This window comes from Oncorhynchus tshawytscha, unplaced genomic scaffold (genome assembly GCF_018296145.1).
Source record: "Oncorhynchus tshawytscha isolate Ot180627B unplaced genomic scaffold, Otsh_v2.0 Un_contig_2389_pilon_pilon, whole genome shotgun sequence".
In the NCBI taxonomy this organism is placed as follows: domain Eukaryota; kingdom Metazoa; phylum Chordata; class Actinopteri; order Salmoniformes; family Salmonidae; genus Oncorhynchus; species Oncorhynchus tshawytscha.
In genome coordinates, this window is record NW_024609777.1 from 59,769 (window position 1) to 85,947 (window position 26,179).

The following is a 26,179-nucleotide window of genomic DNA, read 5'->3' on the forward strand; positions in this document are numbered from 1 at the left end:
GTTGGACAAAATAAACAATGGTGGTAATAAACACGTGGGATATTTTGTCCTTCAGCAAAGTAGCCTACTAGCCTAAAGCACACAGATTGATACAAGGCAATGCGCAACGAGCAGGTAAAGTCAGAACCATGGAGAAATAATGAGGGCAAAGCTACAACTTGCAGTAGCGGTGTGTAGGTAAAAATCACCAGGGAAGCCATATTACAACCCACGTGTTGTGATAATTGCGTTTTTTGTTCTAGCCTGTTACTTCATATGCCTTGACAAGAAGACAGTGGCAGAATCATTTCAACCACACCTTTGTTAAATCATGAAACCGGAGAGCAACATCTGTCTTGTTAGGTTCACAAAAAATGTTGCACGTAAAAAAGTTACATGACCTTCAGAACAGTCAAGCAAGTTAATGTTCCCTACGTTTTCGGACTACTTAACAACTATTGCATTAGTTACGCAAATAAAGCAGGCGCTGCCTCCACTATTCAAGCACCATTTCAACTTCAACATCATCTAAATCACCTATGCTTTAGTCCACTACAGTGACAACTCAAATACACGTACGTGTCCATTAAGAACCAACGATGTGCTACATTTGTGTAGCAATTCTGACAAGACTAACTTCGTTTCAGACGAATCTCAGCGTTCTAACCAGGTCAGCGACTTGGTTGCTTGGCAACTTGGTTGCTTGGCAACTTGGTTGCTTGGCAACTTGGTTGCTTGGCAACTTGGTTGCTTGGCAACTTGGTTGCTTGGCAACTTGGTTGCTTGGCAACTTGGTTGCTTGGCAACTTGGTTGCTTGGCAACTTGGTTGCTTGGCAACTTGGTTGCTTTAGCTAAGGTTGGCTTCTTTCAGCAGCTGGCCTCTGTAGCTAGCTAGCTAACACAAGTACGCTGAAAGCTAGCTAGGTAGCTAGCTAGCTAGCCTAACGAAATGGAAAAGGTAGCTAGCTGTAATTGTTTATGGAATGTCTTTTACACAAATAACTATAGCCATTAGCTAGCTAGCTAGCAGACAACGACACAAAAGCTAGTTAACGATAGCAAGTTCACGTCCAAATGCCAGGCCTACATTTTTTTCGCAAAACATAACTAGTTAGCTAGCTAGCTACATCTGTTCAAAACCAAATTGTCACACTGCTACCTTTAGAATGCATGCAATGTAATAGTTTTCCAATGCTAGCTAGCTACTCCCATGGTCGCATACACAAACTTTGCAGATCTTATTGCAGGTGTAGTGAAATGCTGGTGTTCCTAGTTCCAACAGTAGAGTAATATCTAACCATTCACAATACACACATCTAAAAGTAAAATAATCAAATTAAGAAATATAATATTAGGACGAGCAATGTCGTATTCTTGAGTATGTGGACACCACTTCAAATGATTGGATTTGGCTATTTCAGCCACACCCGTTGCTGACAGGTGAATAAAATTGAGCACACAGCCATGCAACCTCCATAGACAAGCATTGGCAGTAGAGTGGCCTTACTGAAGAGCTCAGTGACTTTCAAAGAGGCACCATCATAGGATGCCACCTTTCCAACGTCAGTTTGTCAAACTTCTGCCCTGCTAGAGCTTCCCCGGTCAACTGTAAGTGCTGTTTTTGTTAGGTAGAAACAACGGCTCAATTGAAAAGTGGTAGGCCACACAAGCTCACAGAACGGGACCATCGAGTACTGAAGCACAAAAATCCAAGAGGTGGGAAAAGCAAGAAAATAATGGTCTGAAAGTGCAACGTGAGTGATAATGGGTTTCCATAACTGAGCAGCCGCACACAAGCTTAAGGTCACGATGTGCAATGCCAAGTGTCGGCTGGAGTGGTATAAGACTCGCTGCCGACTGAGTTTGGCGGGTTTGGCGGATGCCAGGAGAACGCTACTTGCCCCAATGCATAGTGTCAAGTGTCAATTTTGGTGGAGGAGGAATAATTGTCTGGGGCTGTTTTTCATAGTTCGGGCTAGGACCCTGAGTTCTGTTAAATTTGCGTCAATTCGAATCTGGTATCAGGATAAATATGACAATGAGTCACCGATTGTATGCTATGTATTTTTTATTAGCTAAGCAATAAGTGGTAAATGCAATTTTCGTATATACGGGCTCTCTGTCCCACCTCGCAGGGCAAACAGAGAACTGACTTGTTCTTGACAAAGATATTATAAATATACCCTGACAGAAAAAGTTCCTGCTTCCGAGCCGGCCTGTCAGAGTAGGGACTGGGCGTGGTTTAGACTCACCCAGCCTATCGTTGATGTCGTACGAGCTGGTACCAGCCCCCGGGCGCTGCAGTTGATAGATGTAACTTGCTGTGTCGAGTATCTATGCACTCATTCCCTAGATACCGTTATCACATATCTGGTTTCTGTTATTGTTAAGTTTGAGTTCTAACAAAAACAGTCTGGTTTGCTACACTACGTTCTGTATGTGTCCATTTTTATGTTATTCTGTATTTTTCCATCATGAGAAAGGCCCATGGCCCTGAAACTGTTAACAATGGTTCAAGTCAGCTATGTTGCATAACACCTACATACATCCACACAAGCCAACAGCAGATAATATTCAATCACATATATGGTAACGGGCTATAGTGCATAACACAGAATCCTCATAATTCCAGTGAAGGAAAAATCTTAACACTACAGCATACAATGACATTCTAGACGATTCTGTTTCCAACTTTGTGGCAAAAGTTTGAGGAAGGCCCTTTCCTGTTTCAGCATGACAATACCCTGTGCACAAAGCGAGGTCCATACAGAAATGGTTTGTCGAGATCGGTGTGGAAGAACTTGATTGGCATGGACAGAGCCCTGATCTCAACCCCATCGAACAACTTAGGGATGAATTGGAATGCAGACTGCAAGCCAGGCCTAATTGCCCGACCTCACTAATGCTCTTGTGGCTGAATTGCAATCCCAACTTATAGTAGAAAGTCTTTCCAGAAGAGTGTAGTCTGTTATAGCAGCAAAGGGGGGACCAACTCCATATTAATGCCAGTGATTTTGGAGTGAGCTGTTCGACGAGCAAGTGTCCAAATACCTTTGGTCATGTAGTGTACACTCTAAGTCAATCTTAAATGAATCATTGTTTATTATCAGCATGCTCTAGAGGTCAAAGTCAAACTTAGGAAGCATAAAGTACCGTTCTGAAGGTAGCTCCCTCAGGGCAGTCCCATTAGATCTCTTATATACTGGTTACAGACACGTTACATAGTCATAGGGTTGGTTCTGGCATGTCTGGCACAGTCTCCTATCATAACTTATAGAACATGTTCTGGGCGTTTTGACAGATGGTCCTGAGGAGGGGGTCATGTTCATGGTCATTATTTTGTTCAGATCCTCAGAGTTCTTTGCCATGAGGTGCCATGTTGAACTTCCAGTGACCAGTCAGTATGAGGGAGTGTGAGAGCGATGACACCAAAGTTAACACACCTGCTCCCCATTCACACCTGAGACCTTGTAACACTAATGAGTCACATGACACTGGTGAGGGAAAATGGCTAATTGGGCCCAATTTGGACATTTTCACTTAGGGGTGTACTCACTTTTGTTGCCAGCGGTTTAGACATTAATGGCTGTGTGTTGAGTTATTTTGAGGGGACAGCAAATGTACACTGTTATACAAGCTGTACACTCACTACTTTACATTGTAGCAAAGTGTAATTTCTTCAGTGTCACATGAAAAGATATACCCAAATATTTACAAAAATGTGAGGGGTATACTCACTTTTGTGATATACTGTATATATGTGTGTATGTATATAATATATATGTATACAGTGGGGAGAACAAGTATTTGATAACCTGCAAAATCGGCAGTGCTTCCTACTTACAAAGCATGTAGAGGTCTGTAATTTTTTAGCATAGGTACACTTCAACTGTGAGAGACGGAATCTAAAACAAAAATACAGAAAATCACATTGTATGATTTTTAAGTAATTGATTAGCATTTTATTGCATGACATAAGTATTTGCTACAGAAACCTTTGTTTGCAATTACAGAGATCATACGTTTCCTGTAGTTCTTGACCAGGTTTGCACACACTGCAGCAGGCATTTTGTCCCACTCCTCCATACAGACCTTCTCCAGATCCTTCAGGTTTTGGGGCTGTCACTGGGCAATACGGACTTTCAGCTCCCTCCAAAGATTTTCTATTGGTGTCAGGTCTGGGGACTGGCTAGGCCACTCCAGGACCTTGAGATGCTTCTTACGGAGCCACTCCTTAGTTGCCCTGGCTGTGTGTTTCGGGTCGTTGTCATGCTGGAAGACCCAGCCACGACCCATCTTCAATGCTCTTACTGAGGGAAGGAGGTTGTTGGCCAAGATCTCGCGATACATGGCCCCATCCATCCTCCCCTCAATACGGTGCAGTCGTCCTTTCCCCTTTGCAGAAAAGCATCCCGAAATAATGTTTCCACCTCCATGCTTCACGGTTGGGATGGTGTTCTTGGGTTTGTACTCATCCTTCTTCTTCCTCCAAACACGGCGAGTGGAGTTTAGACCAAAAAGCTCTATTTTTGTCTCATCAGACCACATGACCTTCTCCCATTCCTCCTCTGGATCATCCAGATGGTCATTGGCAAACTTCAGACGGGCCTGGACATGCGCTGGCTTGAGCAGGGGGACCTTGCGTGCGCTGCAGGATGTTAATCCATGACGGCGTAGTGTGTTACTAATGGTTTTCTTTGAGACTGTGGTCCCAGCTCTCTTCTGGTCAGGTCCTGCCGTGTAGTTCTGGGCTGATCCCTCACCTTCCTCATGATCATTGATGCCCCACGAGGTGAGATCTTGCATGGAGCCCCAGACCGAGGGTGATTGACCGTCATCTTGAACTTCTTACATTTTCTAATAATTGCGCCAACAATTGTTGCCTTCTCACCAAGCTGCTTGCCTATTGTCCTGTAGTCCATCCCAGCCTTGTGTAGTCATTTTTCCAACAATTGTTAACGGGCAGATTGTTTAACTTTTAATTCACTGTATCACAATTCCAGTGGGTCAGAAGTTTACATACACTAAGTTGACTCTGCCTTTAAACAGCTTGGCGAATTACAGAAAATGATATCATGGCTTTAGAAGCTTCTGATAGGCTAATTGACATCATTTGAGTCAATTGGAGGTGTACCTGTGGATGTATTTCAAGGCCTACCTTCAAACTCAGTGCCTCTTTGCTTGAAATCATGGGAAAATGAAAAGAACTTCACCAAGACCTCAGAAAATCGTATTGTAGACCTCCATATGTCTGGTTCATCCTTGGGAGCAATTTCCATACGCTTGAAGGTACCACATTCATCAGTAGAAACAATAGTACGCAAGTATAAACACCATGGCACCACGCAGCCGTCATACCACTCAGGAAGGAGACCCGTTCTGTCTCAGAGATGAACGTACTTTGGTGAGAAAAGTGCAAATCAATCCCAGAACAACAGCAAAAGGATCCTGTGAAGATGCTGGAGGAAACAGGTACAAAAGTATCTATATCCACAGTAAAATGAGTCCTATATTGACATAACCTGAAAGGCCGCTCAGCAAGTAAGAAGCCACTGCTCCAATACCGCTATAAATAAAACTAGACTACGGTTTGCAACTGCACATGGGACAAAGATCATACTTTTTGGAGAAATATCCTCTGGTCTGAAAAATAGAACTGTTTGGCCATAATGACCATCGTTATGTTTGGAGGAAAAAGGGGGAGGCTTGCAAGCCAAAGAACACCATCCCAACCATGAAGCACGGAGATGACAGCATCATGTTGTGTGGGTGGTTTGCTGCAGGAGGGACTGGTGCACTTCACAAAATAGATGGCATCACAAGGAAGGAAATTTATGTGGATATATTGAAGCAACATCTCATCAGTTAAAGCTTGGTCGCAAATGGGTCTTCCAAATGGACAGTGACCCCAAGCATACTTCCAAAGTTGTGGCACAATGGCTTAAGGACAACACAATCAAGGTATTGGAGTGGCCATCACAAAGCCCTGACATCAATCCTACAGAATGTGTGGGCAGAACTGAAAAAACGTGTGTGTGCAAGGAGGCCTATAAACCTGATTCAGTTACACCAGCTCTGTCAGGAGGAATGGGCCAAAATTCACCCAACTTATTGTGGGAAGCTTGTGGAAGGCTACCCGAACCATTTGACCCAAGTGAAACAATTTAAAGGCAATGCTACCAAATACTAATTGAGTGTATGTAAACTTCTGACCCACTGGGAATGTGATGAAAGAAATAAAAGCTGAAATAAATCATTCTGACATTTCACATTAAAGTAAAGTGGTGATCCTAACTGACAGGTAATTTTTACCTGGATTAAATGTCAGGAATTGTGAAAAACCTTAAACACATTTCAACTCAGTTTATGTAAACTTCTGACTTCAACTGTGTGTGTGTACATTTTGAGGAAAGCTAAGCAATATGGTATCTGAAATAAGTCCACTTCTCTTCGCTCTATCAACTTAACTTTTTTGTCTGTTACATGTTCAAGGGGGAGGACGTATAATGCCTCCATGCAACGGTCTCTTTCAGCTCACAAGTCAGGCAGCACCCAATTTCATTGCTGTTTGCAGCAAATTTTTCTTTCTACTTTACCGGTGTGCTCTACTGAACACAACCCAGGTCATCATGGTATGCTCTACTGAACATAACCCAGGTCATCATGGTGTGCTCTACTGAACACAACCCAGGTCATCATGGTGTGCTCTACTGAACACAACCCAGGTCATCATGGTATGCTCTACTGAACACAACCCAGGTCATCATGGTATGCTCTACTGAACACAACCCAGGTCATCATGGTATGCTCTACTGAACATAACCCAGGTCATCATGGTATGCTCTACTGAACACAACCCAGGTCATCATGGTATGCTCTACTGAACACAACCCAGGTCATCATGGTATGCTCTACTGAACACAACCCAGGTCATCATGGTATGCTCTACTGAACATAACCCAGGTCATCATGGTATGCTCTACTGAACACAACCCAGGTCATCATGGTGTGCTCTACTGAACACAACCCAGGTCATCATGGTATGCTCTACTGAACACAACCCAGGTCATCATGGTATGCTCTACTGAACATAACCCAGGTCATCATGGTATGCTCTACTGAACACAACCCAGGTCATCATGGTGTGCTCTACTGAACACAACCCAGGTCATCATGGTATGCTCTACTGAACATAACCCAGGTCATCATGGTATGCTCTACTGAACACAACCCAGGTCATCATGGTATGCTCTACTGAACACAACCCAGGTCATCATGGTATGCTCTACTGAACACAACCCAGGTCATCATGGTATGCTCTACTGAACACAACCCAGGTCATCATGGTATGCTCTACTGAACACAACCCAGGTCATCATGGTATGCTCTACTGAACACAACCCAGGTCATCATGGTATGCTCTACTGAACATAACCCAGGTCATCATGGTATGCTCTACTGAACACAACCCAGGTCATCATGGTGTGCTCTACTGAACACAACCCAGGTCATCATGGTATGCTCTACTGAACACAACCCAGGTCATCATGGTATGCTCTACTGAACATAACCCAGGTCATCATGGTATGCTCTACTGAACACAACCCAGGTCATCATGGTGTGCTCTACTGAACACAACCCAGGTCATCATGGTATGCTCTACTGAACATAACCCAGGTCATCATGGTGTGCTCTACTGAACATAACCCAGGTCATCATGGTGTGCTCTACTGAACACAACCCAGGTCATCATGGTGTGCTCTACTGAACACAACCCAGGTCATCATGGTGTGCTCTACTGAACACAACCCAGGTCATCATGGTATGCTCTACTGAACACAACCCAGGTCATCATGGTATGCTCTACTGAACACAACCCAGGTCATCATGGTATGCTCTACTGAACATAACCCAGGTCATCATGGTATGCTCTACTGAACACAACACAGGTCATCATCCTTTGTTTCTGACATGAATAGCAGTAGTTAGCACACACTTCTTGTGTCCAATTGTTTTATTTCATACAAGGTCATGAATGTGTACAAAGGGCATTTTTGTACAGATATACAGATACAGGAACAGAGTGAGAAAATATTATAAAACCGTATAAAATGTATTTGAAACCCTTCTGGTGTGCCTAGCCAGTGGTTTACCTGTTCGCAAACAGTCGTCTAAAGTTGAATCCAACCAGTGGTATCTATTGAGACTCCGATTCTTACACTCATATCAGTTTCTCTCTCTCATACCTCCACACTAACCAGCGTGACTACTGTCCATTCTCTGACCCCTATTGAAGACTATCAATAAGTGTCCAAAATGGCAGCCTATTACCTATGTAGTGCCCAGATTGGCTCTGACCAATAGTAGTGCACTAAAGGGAACAGGGTGTGGTTTCAGATAGGCCTACAGTGTATAATACTGAGTCAGCATGATCACACTATGACAATAACATGCTATTTGTTATTCTGAGGTCGGGAAACTAGATCTGAACGTCAAATCATATCAGCTATTATTTCTACTGTAGCTAGCTAACATCTTATAAAGTTATAATACTCACTTTAAAAAGAAAAAAATGTAGAAGGGAATTCATAGCATTTCTCTATTTGTATTCTACCATTAGAGTATGTAGTAGTACAGTAGTAGTTTAACATATTCAAGCAACAAAAACATTTTGTTTACAGTAGAATTACTTAGCAGACTGATCAAACATTTTCGAAAAGTCTAAATCAAAGAAAATAACATTTGTGACATTCTGAAGAACAATATAACAAACAATATCCAGATAAAAGTGATACATGTTCCCTTTGCTTATAGCAGTGTTTTAGGATGATGGTTTAACCTGAAGCTGCATAGGAAACGACAGGCAGACAGAAGGCACAGTCCCCATGTTACTGGGCATACTGTTTCACGACTCCTAGACAATATGGTGTTATTTATGGTGGTCTATGGCCTGTACAGAAGCATTAGCTAATGTTTGCAGTTGTGTTTGATCACATTCATTGTACATCACTATGCATTTCCATGAGCTGCTAAACGACCCCTGCCTTAGTTGAAGGACACATTGCTGTAAGGTACCTCATTTCACTGCAAAGAAGATCGGTATGGACTGAACAAGAAAGAGTTTGTGATATGCATATCTGACCGGGTTTCTGCAAGCCTTCATCCAATGCTCATACTGTAACTTAGTAGTCTATCTATAGGATGTTCAATGTCAAATGTACAGTGTTTTCATCAAAGAATACTGAGGTCTATTATGGAAAAACATGATTTGTACAAATGAAAACAAATGGATTGGTCAAACAAACCGACACCTTTTAAACTGCAAGAAGACATTAACTATCTACAGTGCCTTGCAAAAGTATTCATACCCCTTGGATTTCTTCACATTTTGTGTTACAAAGTGGGATTAAAATTGATAAAATTGTATTTTTTGGGGGTTAACAATCGACTCAAAATACACCAATGTCAAAGTGGAAGATTTTTTTGAAGATGAATAAAAGTAGATAACCAAAATATAGCCCCTTTGTTCAGACCTAAATAAGTTTGATTTAACAAATAACACAAGTTGGCCCAGGAGCAGAAGGCAGATCTTTTACCCCAACCGATTGTGTTTTTTGTTTTATCTGCGTTGTTTGACTAATTTTTGTACATAATGTTGCCGTTACTGTCTTTTATGACCGAAAATGACTTCTAGAGGACTGATATTACTCACCACGGACTAGCAGAATCCTTTCTCTTCTTTCACAACTCTGATGAGCCCGAGGCGGAGGATATACGGCTCCCACAGGAACAGGCCCCAGTGATCTGCGTGAAGAGGAGGTGGAGATAGAGGCCGGACTGCCTTCTGAGGAGTAGGCGGCGATCGAATAAACCCTAACTCCCCGCAATTCTGCTCGCAAACATGCAATCTTTGGACAATAAAATGGACGAGTCATTGGGAAGATTAAACTACCAACGGGACATTAACTGTAGCATCATAAGCTTCACGGAGTCGTGGCTGAATGACAACAATATCAACATACAGCTGGCTGGTTATACTATGTACCGGCAGGATAGAACAGCGGCATCTGGTAAGACAAGGTGTGGCGGTCTATGTATTTTTGTAAACAGCTGGTGGACGATATCTAAGGAAGTCTCGAGCCATTGCTCATCTGAGGTAGTTTCTCATGATAAGCTGCAGACCACATTACAACACAGGGGCCACTCAGGGGTGCGTGCTCAGTCCTCTCCTGTACTCCCTGTTCACTCATGACTGCACGGCCAGGCACGAATCCAACACAATCATTAATTTTGCCCATGACACAACAGTGCTCGGCCTGATCACCGACAATGAGACGAGCCTATAGGGAGGAGGTCAGAGACCTGGCCATGTCGTGCCAGGACAACAACCTCTACCTCAACGTGATCAAGACAATGGAGATGATTGTGGACTACAGGAAAAATAGGACCGAGCACGCCCCCATTCTCATCGACGGGGCTGCAGTGGAGCAGGTTGAGAGCTTCAAGTTCCTTGGTGTCCACATCCTGCTATCCAGGACCTCTATACCAGGCGGTGTCAGAGGAAGGCCCTGAAAATTGTCAAAGACTCCAGCCACCCTAGTCATAGACTGTTCTCTCTGCTACCACACGGCAAGCGGTACCAGAGCGCCAAGTCTAGATCCAAGGGGCTTCTAAACAGCTTCTACCCCCAAGCCATAAGACTCCTGAATATCTAGTCAAATGGCTACCCAGACTATTCACATTGCCCCTCCCCCCACCACTGTCACTCTCTGTTGTCATCTATGCATAGTCACTTTAATGAACTCTACCTACATGTTCATACTACCTCAACTAACCGGTGCCCCCGCAGATCGACTCTGTACCGGCACCCCCCTGTATATATTGTTATTTTTTACTGCTCCTCTTTAATTACTTGTTACACTTCTCTCTTATTCTTATCCATATTTTTTTAACTGCATTGTCAGTTAGGGGCTTGTAAGTAAGCATTTCATCTGTTGTATTCGGTACATGTGACTAATAAAATTTGATTTGAAGTTATATGGACTCACTGTGTGTAATAGGGGTTGACATGATATTTTAGTGACTAACCCTTCCTCTGTACCCCATACATACACCATCTGTAAGGTCCTTCAGTCAAGTATTGAATTTCAAGCACAGATTAAATGACAAAGACCAGGGACCTTTTCGAAAGCCTTTTTCAGAAGGGCAGTGATTGGTAGATGGGTAACAATAACAAATCAGACATTGAATATATATTTAAGCATGGTGAAGTTAATCATTATTATGTGGATGGTGTATTAAACCACCCAGAGACATAAAAGATGCCTTCTTTTGAACTGAGCAGCAGGATTGAAACAGCTCAGGGATGTCACCATGGTGATTTTAAAAAAGCTGTGATTGGAGAAAACTGAGGTTGGCCCAACAACATTGTAGAGACTCCACAATAATGACTTACAATGGCAGATTGAAAAGAACAATACAAATATACAGAATAAAAATATTCCAAAACATGCATGTTGTATGCAACAAGGCACACAAGTTATACTTTCTAAAAAACACTGCAAAGCCTTACATTTGGGGCAAATCCAACAACACGGAGTAACTAACTGCCTCCTTATTTTTAAGCATGGTGGTGGCTGCATCATGTTATGGGTATGCTTGACATCGGCAAATACTGGGCAGTTTTCCAGGATAAAAAGAAACGGGATGAAGCTATGCACATGCAAAATCCTTGAGGCTTCAGTCTGCTTTACACCAGTCACTGGGAGGGGAATTCACTTTTCAGCAGGACAATAACCTACAACACAAGGCCAAATCTACACTGGAGTATTTTACCAAGAAGACAGCGAATGTTCCTGAGTGGCCAAGTTACAGTTTGACCTAAATCTGCTTAAATCAATAGCGAGACATCTTGACAGAGCTTGAAGAACTTTAAAAATAATAAATGGGCTAATATTGCACAATCCAGGTGTGTAAAGCTTTAAAAGACTTACCCAGGAAGACACAGATGTAATCGCCCCCTAAGTCAAATGTATCGACTTAGGGAGCTTAATACTTATGCAACGACAATATGTTTGTTATGTAATCTCTATTCATATTAAATCAATAAAACACTTTGACTTGAGTATTTTGTGTAGATTGTTGACAACAAAAAAATATTTTATTTATTATTAATCCCACTTTGTACCAACAAAATGTGAGGAAATCTGAGGGGTGTGAACACTTTTGCAAGGCAGTGTAAGTGTAGTTGTAGTGGTGGAGCCTCCCTAACGCCCATCCTAGTTGACAGCAGTTCCAGGCTAGCATGTAGGCCTGCTGCAGGGCTGCCCAACCCTCTTCCTGAAGACCTACCGGCCTGTACTTTTTCACTCACTCACCTGATTCTAATTATTAGCAGGTCCCCCAGACCTTAACTAGTGGAATCAGGTATGTTTGATTACGGTTGGATTGAAAACCTACAGGATGGTAGATCTTCAGGAAGAGTGTTGGGCAGACTTGGTTTAAAATATCAAGTAATAGTTTTAAATGAAAAAAGTATTTACAAATGTACTTATGTTATACTGTACATCTACATCCAGTGTAACTATCAATTTACTGTAATATAACCTATATACATACCACACGTTGTCCTCCCTCTCAATATTTACCTTCAACCTCTTAAATAATGTACAGCAAACTGTCTTAAGTTACAGGAACATAGAAATGAAAAATATATGTTCATTATTATCAGTATTGTGACTAGAGGCCAGAGACCTACAGGGGTCTTAAGAGGAGGGCGAGGGGCCAGGGACACACAAGCTGGTTAGGGGGAGGTGGTGGGGCCAAGGACCCCCAGGTGCCTACAGGGGGGTTGTGAGAGGAGGATCGGAGGCCAGGGTGCCCCAGGGACCTACAGGGTTGCTGTGAGGGGAGGGTGAGAGGCCAGGGACCTATAGGGGTGCTGTGAGGGGAGGGTGAGAGGCCAGGGACCTACATGGGTGTGGTGAGGGGAGGGTGAGAGGCCAGGGACCTACAGGGGTGCTGTGAGGGGAGGGTGAGAGGCCAGGGACCTACAGGGGTGCTGTGAGGGGAGGGTGAGAGGCCAGGGACCTACATGGGTGCTTTGAGGGGAGGGTGAGAGGCCAGGGACCTACATGGGTGCTGTGAGGGGAGGGTGAGAGGCCAGGGACCTACAGGGGTGCTGTGAGGGGAGGGTGAGAGGCCAGGGACCTACAGGGGTGCTGTGAGGGGAGGGTGAGAGGCCAGGGACCTACATGGGTGCTTTGAGGGGAGGGTGAGAGGCCAGGGACCTACATGGGTGCTGTGAGGGGAGGGTGAGAGGCCAGGGACCTACAGGGGTGCTGTGAGGGGAGGGTGAGAGGCCAGGGACCTACAGGGGTGCTGTCAGGGGAGGGTGAGAGGCCAGGGACCTACAGGGGTGCTTTCTGGGGAGGGTGAGAGGCCAGGGATCTACAGGGGTGCTGTCTGGGGAGGGTGAGAGGCCAGGGATCTACAGGGGTGCTGTGAGGGGAGGGTGAGAGGCCAGGGACCTACAGGGGTGCTGTGAAGGCCCCTGCTAGTAGAATATAGGGGCTGATCTGTCATCATTGATGGGTTGTCTGAAGTAAATCTCCAGGGCTCGGTCACTGTGGAGAGAGGGAGCAAGGAAGAGAGATGTTTAGTCTGGATAGAACACACATGGAAGACACTTAGGTCAAACCCCTAATCCCAACTCATCACCCACCCTAAGGTATTTATCTTCAGTCTTCTGTTTGGTAGATTATAATGACCCCTATAGAAACCAGAAAGTACAATAACAGTAGCCATTCTCCACTGACTAAATACTTTTGTTTCTCAATGTGTCTGTAGTTATTATTTATAAAGGGAATGTTAGAGCCAGCATGCAGGCGAGAACAAACAATGCTGTAGTGCTTATTATTGGAGTGAAGTGTTAAACATTTACTCTGAGAGTACAGAACAGACAGGCAGGGTTAGAAGGACTTAGAGTCTTCTGACACTTTTACCTCCATGGAAAAACATTATTTTGCAACCCAGGGCCTCCTGGATTGGCCGGAAGAAACCCCGCCTCAGGAAGGAAAGCCAATCAGAGAGGTCGAAGGTTGGAAAAGGAAAAAACAAAAACAGGGATGTCCAGCACCTTACTGAAGCCAGACAGCCAATGACAGCCGAGAGAACCAGAGAGAGTGTGATTAGTTGGTTGGCTGAGTGAGCGAGCGGCGATGGAGGCTGGTGACTTACTGACGTCCTGTTCTTTCAGAACCGGGACATTTCTGGACCCAAACTGGAAGGTAAAGAAAACCCTTGGGTTTGACTGCCTTAGTGTGCATCCAAAACTGCACCGTATTCCCTATGCAGTGCACTACGTTTGAGTGTACTATGTAGGGAATAGGGTGCTTAAAGCTCATCTCTCATAGTGAAGTCATGCATAGTGAGGTCACAGTTCTTAAAGGCATTGGCACAGCTAGTTAGTCTGATGTCAGATGAACATACGTTAACTAATATACGGTTCATTTCCCAGGCACAAATTAAACCTGGTATATGTCCACAACGGAACCCTATTCTCTATATAGTGCACTACTTTAGACCAGAGTCCTGATCAAAAGTAGTGCACTATAAAGGGTTTAGGGTTCCATTTGGGAGGCAAACTATTCCTGGTTTAAAAATCATGGCTGCTTGAGAAATGATTATTTTTTGTTCCAAGACTACAGGATTCATCTGTGTCTGGGAAACCAGCTCTTTGGACTGGATTTGTGAAGAACGATGGAAGACTGACAATACACATTTTCATGCCCTCAACTTAGCCAAGTCACAGCCTGATGTTTGCCTGCAGAGATGATGTGTAAAAAGCCTAACCACAGAGCTGTCAATGGGACTTGTGTGGCTGCTATAGCACAGCACCTTCTCTACTACAGGTCTCCACAACCAGGGTACTAGGACTTTACACAGGGGGTACTAGGACTTTACACAGGGGGTACTAGGACTTTACACAGGGGGTACTAGGACTATACACAGGGGGGTACTAGGACTATACACACAGGGGTACTAGGACTATACACAGGGGTACTAGGACTATACACAGGGGGTACTAGGACTATACACAGGGGGTACTAGGACTATACACAGGGGGTACTAGGATGTGTCCTATGGCTTCAGGCTATAACCCTAATACAACTGGAAGTTCAAACAAACCAGGATTATATTCACATGGCAGCAAAACTAGAGAAATACTGTCTGAAGAAGGAGAGGGGGCAGGAAGGAAAGAAAGGAGAGGAGGCAGGAAGGAAAGGAGAGGAGGCAGGAAGGAAAGGAGAGAAGGCAGGAAGGGAGAGGAGAGAAGGCAGGAAGGGAGAGGAGAGAAGGCAGGAAGGAAAGAAAGGAGAGAAGGCAGGAAGAGAAAGGAGGTAGGAAGGAGAGGAGAGGAACACATCTATAGTGCCATTCACCACACACACTGATACTCAAATGGTTCAAACCACATCATGATGCCGTGGCGATCAGAGCTTGGTTGCTATGGGAGTGGCGATCAGAGCTTGGTTGCTATGGGACGCCAGAGGTAGTGCATAGAGGAGGAGGTGGACAGGGAGAGGTAGGGATGAGGTGTGTTCCATGCAGACGCCATGACAACAGACAATACTTCATATGTTTGGCCAGTACTGGTCCAAAACATACTGATGTCAATCAAAATAGAAAAAATATTAAATTAAATCATATCAAATATATCTATTTTTTAAGTCATTAATTTGACAGAACAGATCTCTCCTCTGAACAAACTGTTTATTAATATATAGATATGTTTTATTTAGAATACTTTTTGTAAAAAGTCACCATACATTCAATGTCAAAGTTCAATAGTATCACATTTCTGATCATTGCGCCGTAGCATGCTCAAAGATAATGACTTTTTATATTATTCAAATAAATATTTTATATTTTTCTGGAAATCTTTTTACAACAACACTTAACGCATTTTTCAAAGAAATGAAGACCAAAAAAGGACATAATCACTCAGGACATACGATGATACCTATATTATTAAACATATTGTTTGTACTTTCTTTCAACTAGATCACAGCAGTTATGGAGAAAACTAGACAAAGGTCATGGAAGGTTCAAATGGTTGTAGCGGGGTCAATGATGACTGCCCCAACTGCTGAAAGAGCATCTTCAGGGGTCAGAAAAGGTCCAAACTGAGCTCCATCAAGGAGTATTTGAAGGAAAATGAATATTTCAGACTGACCACTCATGGGATGGCTTGGAGGAGGTCCTAGAAAGGACTGGATGTATATAGTGTGATCTGAATTTGAAACCAGATATATTTTGCACTGTGAAACATTTATTTATATTTTTAACAAAATAATCATCTTAATTTTAAGAATTATAAAAAGAGGAAAATACCAAATTCGTCCTGGATGGTAATGATCACCCAGACAAAAGTTGATAAAACAAAAGTTGATTCTTGCGTCAAATTTGAAAGGGGTGTCCAAGTTAAACTAAGATATTTATATTCCACAACCTAAGTTGCACATTTAAACTACCACAGAAAAAAAGGAAAATTTCAGAAGTAAGGCATAATGACACCGTCGAAAACCCCCTCAAATCGACTTCAGCATTGACAGGTCACACCAGGCAATGAGTGCAACGCCACATAGTGTATATCAAAGGAACAACAGACAGAATATCTGCACAGCCTCAATGCAAACAAAGGCTACGTCACAAACAGCACCTATTCCCCATAGAATGGGCCCTGGGCAAATGTACATAGGGAATAGGGTTCCATTTGACACATCCAAAGTCTCCATTATCATGTTGAGTCATTCCACGTGCTTTAGAAAAGCAGTTTAGTCCAGTTCAGTGGCTGAGTGAAGTACAATGACTGTATACAATGTTGATCTTTTTGGCACTTGTACCGTACACGAACATGTCTTTTCAGATTGAACAAAATGACACAACCATGTACATGCATGAAAGTCAAAGACAAGCAGTGGCAAAGGCAGTCTCTTGTTTGAGATTGAGAGTTAGTAGTGTCCATTTTGTCTCTCGCACAGACATTGATTAGATAGAGAAGTTCAAAGTTAAGAGTTCAGAGTGGGAAACGCTGCAAGCCGATTGGTGGACGGGCTTCTCCCTGGCTCTCCCTCTCAGCGCCCTCCTCATCCTCTACCCACCAACCGCCACTGTCACCGCCACCGACCCGAGGAAGGAAGGAGTGAAGGAGGGATCAAGGAGAGGAAGAAAGGACAGAAAGGAGGGATGAGACTTGGAGCTCTTCCACTTGGAGAAGGAGTGCGTGGAAGCAGGGGGGAGGAGGGGGGATACAGGGAGACTGAGGGGGAGAGACAGGGAGGAGACTGAGGGGGAGAGACAGGGAGGAGACTGAGGGGGAGAGACAGGGAGGAGACTGAAGGGGAGAGACAGGGAGGAGACTAAGGGGGAGAGACAGGGAGGAGACTAAGGGGGAGAGACAGGGAGGAGACTAAGGGGGAGAGACAGGGAGGAGACTAAGGGGGAGAGACAGGGAGGAGACTAAGGGGAGAGACAGGGAGGAGACTGAGGGGGAGACAGGGAGGAGACTGAGGGGGAGACAGAAAGGAGACTGAGGGGGAGAGACAGGGAGGAGACTAAGGGGAGAGACTAAGTGGTGAGATTGAGGTGGAGAGACTAAGTGGTGAGATTGTTGGGAAGAGACTGAAAGGGGGCTGGGAAGAGAGGGGGCGGCCCCTGTGCTATCCGGTAGGGAGCTGTCTCTGTCTGTCTGTTCTCACACTGTCGAAATCAATTTGCCATCGGGATCAGAACTGTGGAACAAGGAACAAAGAGAAAGGAAGCTTGCCAGGTGGGAAGAGAAGAGACACACTCTGAGAGAAGATGGAGGGACAAGACAGCCACAAGGCAAGGAGGGCAGGCAGGCAGGCAGGGGTGGATTTGGGAGGAGCGGTGTAGGGAGGAGAGGGGTGCTGTACCATCAGCGTGTTTTGAGGGGATCAGTTTGAACAAGGCAAGGCACAGAATCACTCATCTTGATCACACAATGAGTAGTGATCAGTAGTTCGTTGAAGATCAGTGATTCTGCACAGTCAGACTGCAGTGTCGTCCATCTCAAACACACACGAGTAGCAAGTACTTCCCTCCCACCTAAACCTCCCACACCAAAACACACCTGGCTGCCATAGTTACCGAGATGGGACTCCCTTCATCAGGGTCATGTTCATTAGGACACACAAAACGCTTTGCAACAGACATTTGCATTTCTTATTGTACAAGTCCAGGTTAGTGGCACTTGTTTGTCAGTTTTCCTCCGTTTGGTAACCTAATGAACACAACCCAGGCCTCTATATCTATCTGAGTATTAATGATGATAGCACAAAACTAACTTCTGAAGGGTAAAGAAATGGAATGTATTGATATTTGAATGTTTCACAGAATCACTTGTCTTTTTGAACAATATGCAAATTCAACCCAAGTAACCTAGAGGCCATTTGTGATGAGGTAATCCAAGTCATCTGGTTGGCAGTGGGGGTCTGGTGTAAGATGAGTTCAGTGCCTCTAGGGTGGAGACACCCTGGGCCTGTTAGGTCTATAAATACAAGATCTGACCCAGAATCAGATATTCAGGAACAAAAGGAGTATGTGAAACGACCATAGACTTGGATAGACAGCTCAAGTGCAACGAAGGCTGTTTTAGCATGGACAGCTCCATTGAGGACATTCACCATTTTGAAGTAGTCAACTGGGTGGGACTTTCTATTGATTATGGAAGGATCACATAATTCCATCCAGGTCATCAGGAGGGATCAGCCAATGAATGATACTACGGAACAAACATTATATAAATGGAGGCGGTTGTATATAGCCAACCTTGGATTTATACCTGTTCAGACAACAGACTACAGGTGGCAGTGTTGATCATTTCAGTTTGTTAACAGACTGTCAATAGAAGAAGAAGAAGAAATTGCCTTCTTTCTTTTAGAGGAAAACTCCACCCAAAAGCGATCTTTTGGTATTTGTTTCATTGGTCCATTGTTGACATAGTCCCCAAAAAGTTTTTCATGTCAGCAAGATATGCAACTAAAAAAAAAACTGAAATCATCCCCGTAAAATACAGCATCATATGATGGGTGTGATTTCTGTTTTTTTTTAAAGTTACAAATGTTGAAAACTTGATTGCTGACAAGTAAAACATTTTTGGTACTATGTCAACAATGTACTAATGAAACAAATACCAAATGATCGCTTTTGGGTGGAGTTTTCCTTTAAAATGGAGAAATCCCTCAATGGTGCCACCAATGCTGTCACAGAAGCCAATATGGCAAAGATGCAAAAAAGAGCTCTCTATCAAACTCTATGTAGAAGCACTTGTAGCGCCAGACCAGAGCTCATCAGAGCTCCAGCCTCACCAAGCAGTGATGTCAACATGAGGTCAGAATGATGTCATTCGATATGTCACAAGACACAAGTAAACACATACACATAAATACACACACACACACCTTCCCCATTGTCAGACAGACAGAAATAAATCAATCTCTTCGGATGAACCTAGGTTAACCCCTCCTCCCAGAGCAGTGGATCTGACTTCTGATTGGATTACAGAAACTAACTCTGTCCCAAATGAAACCCTATTCCTAATTATCTGCACTGCTTCTGAAAAGGGCCCACAGGGCTCTGGTCAAAAGTAGTGCACTCTCGGGAATAGGGTGCCATTGGGCTGGGGTTAAAAGTAGTGCACTATGTAGGGAATAGGGTGCCACTTGGGATAGAGTCAGTTTGAGAGACAAACATTGACTCAGAAACAGTTGGAGAATAAACCTTCTAGACACTAGTTATATGAAATGCTGTTGTCATTAAATGACAAGTCAATATAGCAGCTATGGAGTCTGAGGAAAAAGCAAGCAAGACCCCAAAAGAGGAGAAATGAAAGCTTCCTCAGAGCTGGACATCCAAGACTGGTCTTATATAATATATGCCATTTAGCAGACACTTTTATCCAAAGCCTGAAGAGCTGCAGTGTCTCCAAGTTTGAACTCAAACTAAACAGCTAAACTTCCACATCAAAGCAATATTGGTCTTTACTGATCTACACTGAACAAAAATATAAACACAACATGTAAAGTGTTGGTCCCATGTTTCATGAGCTGAAATAGAAGATCCCCCAATTTTTACATACGCACAAAACAGCTTATTTCTCTCAAATTCTGTGCACAAATGTGTTTACCTCCCTGTTAGTGAGCACTTCTTTTTTGCCAGGATAATCCATCCACCTGACAGGTGTGGCATATGAAGAAGCTGATTAAACAGCATGATTATTACACAGGTGCATCTTGTGCTGTTGACAATAAAAGGTCACTCTAAAATGTGCAGTCACACAACACAATGCTACAGATGTCCCAAAAGTTTTGAGGGAGTGTGAAATTGGCATGCTGACTGCAGGAATGTCCACAAGAGCTGTTGCCAGAGAATTTAATGTTCATTTCTCTACCATAAGCCGCGTCCAATGTCATTTTGGAGTATTTGGCAGTACGTCCAACCGGCCTCAACCACAGACCACGTGTAACCACAGACCACGTGTAACCACAGACCACGTGTAACCACGCCAGCCCAGGACCTCCACATCCAGCTTCTTCACCTGCGGGATCGTCTGAGACCAGCCACCCAGACAGCTGATGAAACCGAGGCTTTGCACAACTGAAGAACTTCTGCAAAAACTGTCAGAAACAGTCTCAGGGAAGCTCATATGCATACTTGTAGTCCTAATTAGGGTCTTGACCTGACAGGCATCGTAACAGACTTCGCTGGCCGCTGGAGAAGTGTGCTCTTCACAGATGAGTCCTGGTTTCAACTGTACCTGGCAGATGGCAGACGTGGTGTTGTGTAGGTGAGCGGTTTGCTGATGTCAACGTTGTGAACAGAGTGCCCCATGGTGGCGGAGGGGTTATGGTATGGGCAGGCAAAAGCTAAGGACAACGAACAAAATTGCATTTGAATCGATGGCAAATTGAATGCATAGAGATACCATGTCGAGATCCTGAGGCCGATTGTTGTTCCATTCATCCACCGCCATCACCTCATGTTTCAGCAAGATAATGTACGGCCCCATGCCGCAAGGTTCTGTACACAATTCCTGGAAGCTGGAAATGTGCCAGTTCTTTCATGGCCTGCATACTCACCAAACATGTCATCCATTGAGCATGTTTGGGATGCTCTGGATCAACATGTACGACAGTGTGTTCCAGGTCCCGCCAATATCCAGCAACTTTGCACAGCTATTCCACAGGCCTCAATGAACAGCCTGATCAACTCTATGGGAAGGTGATGTCGTGCTGCATGGGGTAAATGATGTTCACACCAGATACTGACTGGTTTTCTCATCTACTCCCCTACTGTTTTTTTAAGGCATCTCTGACCAATAGATGCATATCTGTATTCCCAGTCATGTGAAATCCATAGATTAGGGCCTAATGAACTTATTCCAATTGACTGATTTCCTTATGAACTGTAACTCATGTTGCGCTTATATTTTTGTTCATTGTAGTTTTATTTTTCCTCTCATATCCCAGTCTAGTCAGTGATGTGTATTCATTTTTTTACATTTGAATTTTTACCCCCTTTTTCTCCCCAATTTCGTGGTATCCAACTGTTAGTAGCTACTATCTTGTCTCATCACTACAACTCCCGTACGGGCTCGGGAGAGACGAAGGTCGAAAGTCATGCGTCCTCCGTTACACAACCCAACCAAGCCGCACTGCTTCTTGACACAGCGAGCACAGCCGCACCAATGTGTCAGAGGAAACACCGTGCACCTGGCAACTTTGGTTAGCGCGCACTGCGCCCAGTCCGCCACAGTAGCTCACATTCATACTACATGGTGATCAGTCATTCATACCACTCAGTGTAACTACCAGGTCAGTACAGTAGCTCACATTCATACTACATGGTGATCAGTCATTCATACCACTCAGTGTAACTACCAGGGTCAGTACAGTAGCTCACATTCATACTACATTGTGATCAGTCATTCATACCACTCAGTGTAACTACCAGGTCAGTACAGTAGCTCACATTCATACTACATTGTGATCAGTCATTCATACCACTCAGTGTAACTACCAGGTCAGTACAATAGTTCACATTCATACTACATGGTGATCAGTCATTCATAGCACTCAGTGTAACTACCAGGTCAGTACAGTAGCTCACATTCATACTACATGGTGATCAGTCATTCATACCACTCAGTGTAACTACCAGGTCAGTACAGTAGCTCACATTCATACTACATTGTGATCAGTCATTCATACCACTCAGTGTAACTACCAGGTCAGTACAGTAGCTCACATTCATACTACATGGTGATCAGTCATTCATACCACTCAGTGTAACTACCAGGTCAGTACAGTAGCTCACATTCATACTACATGGTGATCAGTCATTCATACCACTCAGTGTAACTACCAGGTCAGTACAGTAGCTCACATTCATACTACATGGTGATCAGTCATTCATACCACTCAGTGTAACTACCAGGTCAGTAGTTCAGGGAGGTTGATAATAAGGTTCTTACCTTGCAGCAGCAAAGCGACTGTCATAGTCCTCAAGGGCAGGCTGAAATGGAAATGAGCATTATCATGACACAGTTCATTCCTACATTAGAACACTCCTTAACACACAGTTCATTCCTACATTAGAACACTCCTTAACACACAGTTCATTCCTACATTAGAACACTCCTTAACACACAGTTCATTCCTACATTAGAACACTCCTTAACACACAGTTCATTCCTACATTAGAACACTCCTTAACACAGTTCATTCCTACATTAGAACACTCCTTAACACACAGTTCATTCCTACATTAGAACACTCCTTAACACACAGTTCATTCCTACATTAGAACACTCCTTAAAACTTCTTATGGCTGGGGGAAATATTGAGTAGCTTGGATGAATAAGGTTCCCAGAGTAAACTGTCTGCTACTCAGGCCCAGTTGCTAATATATGCATATTATTAGTGGATTTGGATAGAAAACACTTTCAGAAACTCTCATGTATAAAAGCAGTTATTGATAGAGAACCTCCAGCAGATGGCGCCAAAGCCACGTTCCTACTCTATATCCCTGTGTTCTCCTGCAGTATTACTCCTTACAGTACATAGTGTTAACAGAACAATACAGCAAACTGACTGGAGACCTCCAGATAGCCAATCAGACCAGACACCTCTACTCTCCAGACTGAATCAACCACAGTGGATTACTGGGAAGATGGTGTGTTCTGAGTGGGAGATTCTGTCCGGAGTCCTCCAGATAGCCAATTAGACCAGACACCTCTACTCTCCAGATTGAATCAACCACAGTGGATTACTGGGAAGAGGGCGTGTTCTGAGTGGGAGATTGTGTTTGTCATGTGTCTTTAGAAGTATATGGCTGTCTGTTTCAGTTGTGTAGAGAAAATGGTGTAGGGCCGTGGCCTGGTGTGTGTCAGCGTCTATCCATCTGTGTCAGCATCTGTCCGACTGCGTGTTCACTCACAAACACTGACCTGTGTGGTAAAGCCTGCCATGCTGTAGGGCCTGGGTCTGCTCTGTGCCAGGCTCTGTGCCAGCAGGCGGGCAGTCAGGCCGTAGTCGGGCATGGGCAGAGACATGTCGCTCTCCAGCAGGTTCCCAGTGCTGCTGCTCTTCCCATGGTGCAGACTGGAGGGGACAGCAATCATTCAGTCAATCAAATCAATCTTTACTGAACATGAAGAGATGAGACTGTATTTATTTATTTATTTTGCTCCTTTGCACCCCATTATTTCTATCTCTACTTTGCACCTTCTTCTACTGCAAATCTACCATTCCAGTGTTTTACTTGCTATATTGTATTTACTTTGCCACCATGGCCTTTTTTTGCCTTTACCTCCCTTATCTCACCTCATTTGCTCAAAAAAAAATATATATATATTTTTTTAAATTGACATTATCATATTATTGTTCCAGCCTGAATGGTATAGTACTGGCTAGGATATTATCTACTTACTTCACCTGAATGGTATAGTACTGGCTAGGATATTATCTACTTACTTCACCTGAATGGTATAGTACTGGCTAGGATATTATCTACTTACTTCACCTGAATGGTATAGTACTGGCTAGGATATTATCTACTTACTTCACCTGAATTAGTACTGGCTAGGATATTATCTACTTACTTCACCTGAAATAGTACTGGCTAGATATTATCTACTTACTTCACCTGAATGGTGTAGTACTGGCTAGGATATTATCTACTTACTTCACCTGAATGGTATAGTACTGGCTAGGATATTATCTACTTACTTCACCTGAATGGTGTAGTACTGGCTAGGATATTATCTACTTACTTCACCTGAATGGTGTAGTACTGGCTAGGATATTATCTACTTACTTCACCTGAATGGTATAGTACTGGCTAGGATATTATCTACTTACTTCACCTGAATGGTGTAGTACTGGCTAGGATATTATCTACTTACTTCACCTGAATAGTACTGGCTAGGATATTATCTACTTACTTCACCTGAATGGTATAGTACTGGCTAGGATATTATCTACTTACTTCACCTGAATGGTATAGTACTGGCTAGGATATTATCTACTTACTTCACCTGAATGGTATAGTACTGGCTAGGATATTATCTACTTACTTCACCTGAATGGTATAGTACTGGCTGATATTATCTACTTACTTCACCTGAATGGTATAGTACTGGCTAGGATATTATCTACTTACTTCACCTGAATGGTATAGTACTGGCTAGGATATTATCTACTTACTTCACCTGAATGGTATAGTACTGGCTAGGATATTATCTACTTACTTCACCTGAATGGTATAGTACTGGCTATGGAGTATTATCTACTTACTTCACCTGAATGGTATAGTACTGGCTAGGATATTATCTACTTACTTCACCTGAATGGTATAGTACTGGCTAGGATATTATCTACTTACTTCACCTGAATGGTATAGTACTGGCTAGGATATTATCTACTTACTTCACCTGAATGGTATAGTACTGGCTAGGATATTATCTACTTACTTCACCTGAATGGTATAGTACTGGCTAGGATATTATCTACTTACTTCACCTGAATGGTATAGTACTGGCTAGGATATTATCTACTTACTTCACCTGAATGGTATAGTACTGGCTAGGATATTATCTACTTACTTCACCTGAATGGTATAGTACTGGCTAGGATATTATCTACTTACTTCACCTGAATGGTATAGTACTGGCTAGGATATTATCTACTTACTTCACCTGAATGGTATAGTACTGGCTAGGATATTATCTACTTACTTCACCTGAATGGTATAGTACTGGCTAGGATATTATCTACTTACTTCACCTGAATGGTATAGTACTGGCTAGGATATTATCTGAACTTACTTCACCTGAATGGTATAGTACTGGCTAGGATATTATCTACTTACTTCACCTGAATGGTATAGTACTGGCTAGGATATTATCTACTTACTTCACCTGAATGGTATAGTACTATTATCTACTTACTTCACCTGAATGGTGTAGTACTGGCTAGGATATTATCTACTTACTTCACCTGAATGGTATAGTACTGGCTAGGATATTATCTACTTACTTCACCTGAATGGTGTAGTACTGGCTAGGATATTATCTACTTACTTCACCTGAATGGTATAGTACTGGCTAGGATATTATCTACTTACTTCACCTGAATGGTATAGTACTGGCTAGGATATTATCTACTTACTTCACCTGAATGGTATAGTACTGGCTAGGATATTATCTACTTACTTCACCTGAACGGTATAGTACTGGCTAGGATATTATCTACTTACTTCACCTGAATGGTATAGTACTGGCTAGGATATTATCTACTTACTTCACCTGAATGGTATAGTACTGGCTAGGATATTATCTACTTACTTCACCTGAATGGTGTAGTACTGGCTAGGATATTATCTACTTACTTCACCTGAATGGTATAGTACTGGCTAGGATATTATCTACTTACTTCACCTGAACGGTATAGTACTGGCTAGGATATTATCTACTTACTTCACCTGAACGGTGTAGTACTGGCTAGGATATTATCTACTTACTTCACCTGAATGGTATAGTACTGGCTAGGATATTATCTACTTACTTCACCTGAATGGTATAGTACTGGCTAGGATATTATCTACTTACTTCAC

The 26,179-nt window shown here is 43.2% G+C and overlaps 1 protein-coding gene across 9 annotated transcripts in view; it reads right to left on the bottom strand.

The window, feature by feature from the left end:
* Positions 1-12,105: 12,105 nt before the first annotated feature.
* Positions 12,106-26,179, bottom strand: part of LOC112237995 (brain-specific angiogenesis inhibitor 1-associated protein 2) — a 137,230-nt gene continuing 123,156 nt past the window's right edge. For 2 of the 9 annotated variants that reach the window (XM_042317939.1, XM_042317934.1), the window contains exons 13-15: positions 23,514-23,667; positions 22,539-22,579; positions 12,106-13,605 (exon numbers count right to left, since the gene is read on the bottom strand). In XM_042317939.1, coding sequence (XP_042173873.1) covers positions 22,569-22,579; positions 23,514-23,667 — 165 coding nt within the window. In that variant the 3' untranslated portion in view covers positions 12,106-13,605; positions 22,539-22,568. Of the gene's footprint in view, positions 13,606-14,218; positions 14,262-15,343; positions 17,155-17,631; positions 17,776-22,538; positions 22,580-23,513; positions 23,668-26,179 lie in introns of those variants that run through there. The other 7 variants (XM_042317935.1, XM_042317937.1, XR_006082802.1 and 4 more) reach the window with 7 other exon arrangements.